The sequence below is a fragment of the Etheostoma spectabile genome, chromosome 22 (assembly GCF_008692095.1).
Source record: "Etheostoma spectabile isolate EspeVRDwgs_2016 chromosome 22, UIUC_Espe_1.0, whole genome shotgun sequence".
NCBI lineage: Eukaryota > Metazoa > Chordata > Actinopteri > Perciformes > Percidae > Etheostoma > Etheostoma spectabile.
This window is the reverse complement of record NC_045754.1, coordinates 12445464-12454692: the sequence shown is the minus strand read 5'-3', so window position 1 is coordinate 12454692 and position 9229 is coordinate 12445464. Positions and strand designations below refer to the sequence as shown.

Sequence of the window (9229 nt, the reverse complement as noted above, 5' to 3'; positions counted from 1 at the left end):
CACACACACACACACACACACACACACACACACACACCATGTGCTGCATGTTAAGTCAAAGCTAAGCACTCTGCATTCGACTTGTCATGCCTTGTGGCTCATCTGTGGGATTGACGAGTGATGCCTGATGTTTGTTTGGGGCGCCGGTGAGTAAACAAGAGTGGCATGGAGACCGGGATGTTTCCATGGCAACTCCTAATAAGATTCATAGGGCCAGAATAAGGAAGTCTTTCATTTTAGAGAGTACACCAGCAACCCAGCCTACTGTATGTGTGGGAGTGTGTGTTAATGTGTGCATGTGCACAGTTCAGTAGAGGACTTTTGATGGCAAGAGCACAGTGGAAGTTGTGTGTTACTGTGAGGAATTGCTGTTTTTGCATGTTTTTATGTGTGGTGGCATATATGTGCTTTCACTCGCTGATGTTTCTCACTCTTTTCTCCCCTCCATCTCTCCCTCTGTCTTTCAGGTGTTTTGGGGTCACTGTATCAATGCACTGATTCATTCAATTATTCTCTTTTGGTTTCCACTTAAAATGTTAGAACATGGTAAGTGACATGCCTGAGTAACTCATCTGCATTCCCATAATTCCGGCTGGTAGCCCTTTGTCATTAGGTGTGTGTGTGTGTGTGTTCCCCACAGACTCGTCGTTCAGTGACGGTCAGGGAAATGACTACCTGTTTGTTGGAAACATGGTCTACACTGTAAGCATCTTATTTGTATGTTCAATGTGGTCATGGGTCTTAATGTTTATATAATATAATTCAGTCTTTTAGCATGCATTTTGCATATGCACAGTATTTGTTTACACACCAGCACTATGCTGCCCCCACAGAGACGTTATGAGTCTCCAGTCAATCTTCTCAACACTCATCCATCTGTTCTCTATATTCACTTCTCTATCTTACACTCTCACTATCATTTTACTCCCTACATTCCCATGTGAATTTTAGTGGTCTTTATTTGTTATGTTATGTGTATGTAGACTGCAAGAGGCTGTGGGGGTTCTGAATTTTTTCACTGACATTGCTGAGTTTACTATATAATATTAATGTTTATTATCTCCATAGTTTCCAGCCAAGTAACCCTGTTTCTGTTTTTTTTATTTTTTATTTGCCCTCCCTCCTTCTCTTGTGTGTGTGTGTGTGCGTGCGTGCGTGTGTGTAGTATGTGGTAGTTACAGTATGTCTGAAAGCTGGAATAGAGACCACAGCTTGGACAAAGGTAAAAACATTAACACACTAATGTGCCACACCAAATGTGCTGTTTTTAACTCAACCAATGATAAATTAAGAGGACGGTGTCCACTCGGTGATGATTTCAGTATGAGGTTTTCATATAGTCTGGTCTAAATGCTACATATTTAGGAAAGTCATGGGAAAGGATGTGGTGTACCTTGATCTTGTGGTGGAGGTCTGAGGTTTGCTAAACAGCAGTTGCTTACATCACCCACCAACCAGCTTTATCGCGGCTGCATTTCTATCCCATTGCTCCTGTTCAATATTTTAAACTTACAAAAACTCTCCTTGTCTAAGTGTTCATAAATTAACACTTCCTAACCATTCGAGTCAGGCATGTACTGTGAACCAGCTGCAAGAACTGTTGAATATAGTATGATTTAACAGATGAAACTTGCAAGGATTGAATGGACACCGTTACTGCACAGCAAAGGAGAAAAACAGTCCAGAAAACAGTGAGATTCCCATCTGTTAGATGAAGTGTAAATACATAAAAACTAAACAGATTTAATTCAACATAGTTAACCTAGAGCCCAGATGTCCTCATTTCTTTCAAAGAATGTTTGATTCAAGTCATGAGAAACATATATTTTTACACTCTAAATGGTTACTGTCAAAAGTTGTACACACAACATTATCAAATGTCGGCTTAAGCTAGCTAACATTAAGCTTGCAATTTCTGGGGTGGCCTCTAGCTTAGCCAGTAAGAGCATTCACCCCATGTTAAAAAACAAAAGCTTGCAACTTCAAGGATAAATGGCAGATTCTCTTTCCCTGATATCCCTTTACCGGGACTACACACAGTTATTGCCCCCATAACTATCTGGGTAGAGTGTGTGCCATTTAAGTCCGCACAGCAACTTGTTTTTGAGTCCGACCCAGGGCCCACAGCTGCAGGTCTTCCCCTCTCTCTTTCCCCTCTTTCCTCTCTATCTAAATAAAGCTTAAAAAGGCTTGTTTACTTTTAAATTATACCGCATACTAGATATACGTCAGATGTCTTATGATGCAAAAATAGTATCAGATGACTGCAGTGTGTACAGCCCAAACTTCAACAGCTAGTACAATGAACTTTGCCTCAGTAAAATATAGTAAAACAGTCAACTTAATTATGTTTTAAACAAGGAAATATGTGAACAAAGAATAATTAAACATGACTAAGAATCCAAGTATTTGGTTCAAATGTTTTGGAACAAAGTCAGCGGAGATGGATTTAGACTTTAGGACAACAGTAGCCTTGATTTAGCTCATTTCTACTGTTGGAGAGAGTAAGAGAGATTGGCAGGATGGACAGAAGGGCGCTGACACTTCTGTCCGTTCAGCTGTCCACACAACAGCCTGGCAGTAATGACGCAGGGTCCCACTGGAATTCACACAGTGTCCCCTTTCAGCAGATCACAGAGAGCAAGACGAAAATATGGGAAGGAGTGAAGGAAAGGTTGTGTATATTCGGATGAGCTGGATGTGAACTATTTGACCTCACGCTGTCTTCTTCTCCGTCTCTTAATCTCCATCCTCTCCTGCACTCCCTCCCCTTGTATCCTCCTCTCTCTCTCTCTCTCTCTCTCTCTATCTCTCTCTCTCTCTGTGTTGTAGTTTTCCCACCTGGCGGTATGGGGAAGCATGGCGCTTTGGATGGTCTTCTTTGCTGTCTACTCTGCCATGTGGCCCACCATCCCCATCGCCCCTGACATGCTTGGCCAGGCAAGTCCCTCTCCATAAACACGTCACTCATTTCATCAACGGTGTGAAAAGGGGTTAAATAGCCCTACCCTCTACATCTCTTTTCTGCAACCTCCAACACTTGCCCCTCCCTTGTTCTTGGTTGCCAATACATGGCGCCTATCTGACTCACATCTTGGGTGTTCCACATCGGCTCTGCTGGAGCCCCGGGGGAGATTTATGCCTTGCCAGCCCCACTCACTAGGCTTCCTGCACCTGCTGCGTGTCACCAGAACCCCTTTTTTTTTTTTCTTACTGCCCTCTGTGGAGGTGTTGATTCAAGAGGGTGGGGCACTGCTGCTGGTGATGATGATCCACTGGGGGTGAGGAGAGCATAGATGGAGACCCCCTTGATTGAGAGATTTGTTTTAGAGTTTGGGGATCCGGTGGGGGTGAGGCGAGCTGCCCCACTGAGTGGGTAGAGAGTCTTGGAAGGGGAAGGGAACAGGGCTGTCTAAACTCCCCTCGGCCCATTAATTCAATTTGTGTCAGAAATCAGGAATGCGGTCAAATATCTCTGCAGCTGTTCAGTCTAACTGGGGAATGGTCAGAGACACTCAGTCCCCCAAACCTCCATTCTCTCTTCCCCCCCTGTCTCCCCAACTACCCTATTACTTCTCTTATTTCCCCTGATCCCACTATCTATATTTCCATCTGTCCATGGGGGACGGGGGATGGAAAAGAGCTGTATATTTCTGCTCAGAATAACTGTGGGTGTAAGTTTGTACATGTGAGAATTAATGTGCTATGTGTGTCCAGTTATGCGTTGTGTTGATTGTAAAGCGATGGAGACCAATAGTGTGTTTCTATGGATATAACAAAGCAGGGAAAATCATTTAGCATTCCTCCATCCTCATAGTGTATAAAGACCATGTGATATAATGTGTGTCCAGTGCTGTGGAAATGAACTGTGTGAAGGTGTTTGTCACACAGAAAGCCGTAGAGTATGTCTGTGTCCAGTTGGACCATCTATGACTTGGTTGTGATTCCAGGTGCTGCAAAGGATATTTCCTAATGGTTGTCCGATTATTTCTCCTCTCCCTCTGGGAACCAAATTGTCTCTGTATATGTGAAGCCAAGCAATGGAAACACATGGTATAGGCTATACAGTAGTAGACGTTAAGGAAGTTCTGGTGCATGAAGTGTTTGTGTCTGATGACTTAAACGTTAACGCCTAGAGACAAAGACTTAGGCTTGTGAAACACCACAGAGCTCTTGCAGATAACTAAAGGGGGAGATATTGGGTAATACGGGGAAAATTAAGGGATTTACATTAACAGGTGAGGACAAGCACCAGAAGATATAGTCACTATTAATGAAAGGAAGTTGTGAAAGGGTAAGATTGGAGCAAGCAACAGGAGAAACATGTGTAGGAGTAAGAGGCATGGAGACAGACAGACAAATTGAGACACTGGTTAGATGCATGATTAATCCCTGGAGACAGAGTGAAGACAAGGGTCAAAGGTCTATGAGGCTGTTTGCAGCTGGACTTTAGAGACAGATGGGGGGGGGGGAAGAGATATGTGGTTACTCACTAGCATTTTTACCTTTTAGCATAGAAGCGTTGCGTTTCATCTGTGTTAAATCCAGTTTGTGTTGTAAATTCTGGTTGTGAGAAAGCTGTTGAAGATTTTTGGCTAACATTGGGGTTCTTCTCACTGTGCTGTGAATGGCTTTCAATGTGCTTTGTCTCACATTTCTCTTTGCCTTTTCCACATGTTTCACTCTGCTCGTTGCAGAGAAAAATGACTTAATACTCCATTTGAATTAATATACGAGCAAAATAAATGGAGCCTGTGTGTTGTCATTGCAGGCTGGCAAGGTGATGCAGTGCTGGCACTTCTGGCTGGGCCTGGTCCTGGTGCCTACTGCGTGTTTACTCAAAGACTACGCTTGGACCGCGTAAGTAGAACACATTTAATATAAATACATGGAAAATCCATACAGAGAGTATTTAACTTAACCGAGGCGTTTACATAACCCATATTGAGTCTATGTCAACACTTGTGCACACTTTATATTATGAATCACATGTGTATGCAAAGTAAAACACTCAAACTTTCCCTCATGGGTCTGATGAGCTTATTTCTGCTTTGTAGCACACGTCGCACTGTGAGGAAGTCTTTGCTAGAGGAGGTGCAGGAGTTGGAAGCTCGGGCCGTAGACCCAGGGGCAGCTGTACTTCGGGATGCCAGCGGCCGCAGGTATACAGGGAACTAAAAAGCATCATGGGATCTCACCTCCAGTCATATCCAGTTTTTTGTGTCATCAATCAGTTTAACCTATTGATTTGTTTTTATTAAAAAGACCGTCACAGTCTTTTATTTTAGGATATTGTTTTTTAAAGAATAATCTATTAATCAATATTAACACTCTATGTACATGTGCAGATTCAGTATACAACTGTTATTTACTCAGAGGCCACTTTTATTGGGTCCACCTGTAAAATTTAAAGCAATTCAATACAACAGCGCAGCCATAAATTCTACTTTTACAAAGATAATAATATTTTTTATAGACACTATCAGAGAGATTTTCAACTATGTTTGTTACTAAGGTTGTAGTTTGCAGGGATGTTGAACTGGACTGCATTATATTCAGAGGTGTTTTGTAATGTTTTTCCCAACCCATTTACATATGTTAGCGAGGAATATTTGGGAAATACCACCACAAACTGCAGCCGCAATAATAAACATATAGTATATTATCACATCTCTGAAGGTTTTAACAAAAACTGGGCAATCTATGCTTCGTAAAGGAAGAATATGTGTGTAGAGGTGTTGTATTGAGTTGTATTAAATTGTATAGGTGTAACTAATAAAGTGGCCAGGGAGTATATGTTTCTGTATGTGTGAAAATAAATGGCATTTCTAATTCCCCGGTGGCACCGTCCACAGGACCGAAGCCAAGGCTGAGGTCCCGTAGAGCCAGAGCTGTCCCATGCTCACCGAGGTAGTTTCTGGGTTTGCACTGTCCCACTGTGTGAACTGTGACCTCGAATGACCTGTGTGCCCCACTGCAAGCTGCTTTGGACTGACCTTTGCTTGTTTTCCATTAACTTAGTTCACACCTCTCTTTGGTAATCTTTTTCATGTCTCTCCTTTGTCTTCTGTGGATTGCTTTAAAGCTGGATCAATTTGAACTGCCGTACAGACCTGGTGTGTCTTCTGGATTCGTCTGTAGTTCTCTCTCTGTGATTTAGTTGTGTGGTGTTAGAAAACGGTGCCATTGTGTAGTTTTGGGAGACATTTTTCGAAGTTATAGATACAGTATGGATCATAGAGGTTTGACTGTTTGCTATCAGGGGGTGGTAAGAAGTACTTTACTTGAGTATTTCCATTTGAGGCTGCTTTATATTTCAACTTCACAACTTTTTAGAGGGAAATACTGTTTTTTTACTTCACTATATTTCTTAAACAGCTTTAGTTAATTTGTAGGTTCAGATTTCAGATTCAGATTTTTTTTTTATAGCTCAAAAAACAATTAAATGCATATAAAGTTAAAAAACAATCAAATAACACAATTCATAGTACATAGTATAGTTCATTGTTGAATGCAGGACTTTTAACATAGTATTTTTGAATGGTGATAATTAAATAAAGGGTCAGAGTACTTTTTTCCTCCACTGTTTGCTAGTAAGGATTGCAAAGAGTTGTATACTAATCTGCTTCAGGGTCAGATGTGAGTGAGTCACCAGGATAACCTGCTTTCTCTGAGCAGTTTGATCCTTGAAAAGAGGTAGAGGGGTCTGAGTTATGTTTTTAAAGGTGGGTAACCACACTGCTGCGCCTAACCCCTACTCAAGGCCCTGTCCTGGACTGACCCTGCCTTTAAAACCAGGAAAGCAGGACTGGGTCCTTGTGCCCTCTCCATTTAGAATAGGAGAAGTAAAGTAGCGGTACACAGAGAGCCAATGGAGCAAAAGGAAAAAGAGCACATCTGTATTTGCAGTTCTTGGGGAGGTCTTGGAGTAGGCATGGGGAAGGGGTGGAAAGGTAGAGTACAGGAGTGCCTCGAGGGAAAAGTTCAAACGAAGCACATCCTTGGGTCTTTTTTTAATGTGATGTTAGCCAGAAAGAAACATTATAGAAGGACAACTTGATGCATGAGCTTTTCATTTATTTGTCCAGCCACCATTTATTCTTTTATCATTCACTCGGCACTGTCATCTATCTAACAGACATCATTTTTGTTGGCCAAAAACCTTTTGAGCAAACTTTAGAGCCCCTCAGTTTTTTCTTCTCTTTTTTGACACACACTGTAGTGAAGGTTCCCAACAGTCACATGCAGTATTAAGAATTTCCCAACTGCCTGATCCAAATTTTAACCTTGGGAAGGCTGGCTCTAGTCCATAACTACTCCGTTGATCATCACAAGTGTCAGAGAAACCCCTCCTGTGTGAATTTAAGGCTCGATTGGCAGATAAATGTAGAAAATCTATTTTGTCAAATAAAATTGGCAAAAAGAGACTTTTTGATTTGGCAATCACTAATACTGGTGTCCTTGCATTTACATCCAATGCCTCTGCCTTATAACTTTAATGGCTGTAAGGATGGTGATAAGAGTGGAGAGGGCTATCGTTTGTTTTGTGTGCTTGTTTGCGTGCCTGAATTTGTGTGCAATATCTGGAAAGGGCTTATTTTTGGTCACAGGAGGAGAGGAGCCGTGACGGCGTGTGGTCTCCGAACAGAGGATCCAGTCTTTTTCTTGGAAGGGGGGAGAAGGAGAGGAGAGGAGTGTGGGGGCAGCTGAGGAATAGTTTACTGTGGATGTCCTGTTACCCTGCAGTCAGTTTATTACTTTGTGTGGGTTAAATTATGTCAGAAGCAGTCAGTATCCAATCCACTTCATACCAACGTCCTGGTTTTAAATCCACTTAAATTTTGTTTGCTCTTTGTGTGTTTCTGCGAAAGACAAATGTACTTGGCCCTATATCCTTCAGTGTTTTGCTCCAGGACAGTTAAAGGTTGACGACTGTCTTTGATCATCCTGCTGCCTTAAATCTGGGTGTAGTGAAGACATTATATTTTGACTTGAAAAGCAGCTTAAACTGCCACTGAAAGCAAAAGGAAATGACAAAAGCACTGAGATATATGTGCACTACTTTAAGAAATATTTCCCAGTAGCTTGAAATGGTGTTGTGCTTTGGTGTAAGTAGTCAAGAGTCTCTTTAATTACCAATTATTAAGTGGCTTTGTGCCATCACTGTGGAGTAACTGATATTTCTTTTCTTTCTCTGCAGTCTAAACGAACGAGCCCATCTGCTGACAAGAGTATTTAGGAAAACGCCTTCAAGCGTAGGACGTTCAAACTCGGTGCAGCAGAATGTGTCGCGTGAGTGTCCTTTCACATATTCTAACATAGTCCTGCATCAATGCAGGCCTTAAGAGGGAATTGTGTTACGGTCTTTCTCTTGTCCCTCTCACCACATTCATCTCATTCAACTTTATGGTTGTAGTGTCTGCACAGCAATACAGATGTTTTATCATTAATTTAAAATGTTCCTCCCTCCTCTTGTCTCTCTCTGTAGATGGCTATGCCTTCTCTCAAGAGGAGCATGGCGTGGTTTCCCAATCCCAGGTAGTGCGCTCCTACGACACCACCCGCCAACGCCCCAGCCTCTAGCCCTGCCCCTGACCAATGCTTCTGCTCACCGTAGCATTGGTTATCAACTTGACAGCGGAGACAGACTTATGTGACACTCTCACGCCGCGTGACCAACCCTGCTGTTGCCTTACTGGAACTATGACCTGACCCCTCGCCGGGGATTGGGTTAATGGTCCGGCTTGGTGAACGTTGCTAGCGCATAGAGGACTGACTGAATTGAGAGAAAGGACCAGGCCGATGTTATGGGAAAAAAAAAAACATTCTTCAAACTCAAACAAGCTGCACAGGCATGAGCAATCATAACCCCGCACAGACATGACAAGTCAAACTCAGAGACTGTGACTCATATCTGTATATCCAACAGACTGGGTTTGCTTCATGCCACTGTGTGTTTATCCATGTGTTTGTGTGCGCGTGTGTGCATTCCTGTGCGTCTGTATCTGCCTGTGCATGGTATGCCTACACGCATTGGCGCTCTTGTGTTTGTGTGCATGTGTGTTGGCCCGTGTGTGTTCGCTTCCACGGTTCTCCCTCATCTCTCTCGTGAGGTGGGTTTAGCTTGTCTGTCATCACATGCCCATGTGGGAGGGGAAGAGACGTAAAAATAAACATACACACACACACATGCACTGATGAATTCCTTAATAAGGGATGGAGGGAAGCA

The 9229-nt window shown here is 42.6% G+C and overlaps 1 protein-coding gene across 9 annotated transcripts in view; it reads left to right on the top strand.

The window, feature by feature from the left end:
• atp8a2 (ATPase phospholipid transporting 8A2) overlaps positions 1-8811 on the top strand; it is a 66549-nt gene extending 57738 nt beyond the window's left edge. For 8 of the 9 annotated variants that reach the window (XM_032504425.1, XM_032504423.1, XM_032504422.1 and 5 more), the window contains 8 exons: positions 468-546; positions 641-702; positions 1166-1222; positions 2833-2940; positions 4772-4860; positions 5058-5162; positions 8201-8292; positions 8489-8811. In XM_032504425.1, coding sequence (XP_032360316.1) covers positions 468-546; positions 641-702; positions 1166-1222; positions 2833-2940; positions 4772-4860; positions 5058-5162; positions 8201-8292; positions 8489-8583 — 687 coding nt within the window. In that variant the 3' untranslated portion in view covers positions 8584-8811. Of the gene's footprint in view, positions 1-467; positions 547-640; positions 703-1165; positions 1223-2832; positions 2941-4771; positions 4861-5057; positions 5163-6085; positions 6117-8200; positions 8293-8488 lie in introns of all 9 variants that reach the window. The other variant, XR_004327578.1, reaches the window with a different exon arrangement.
• The last annotated feature ends 418 nt before the right edge of the window (positions 8812-9229 follow it).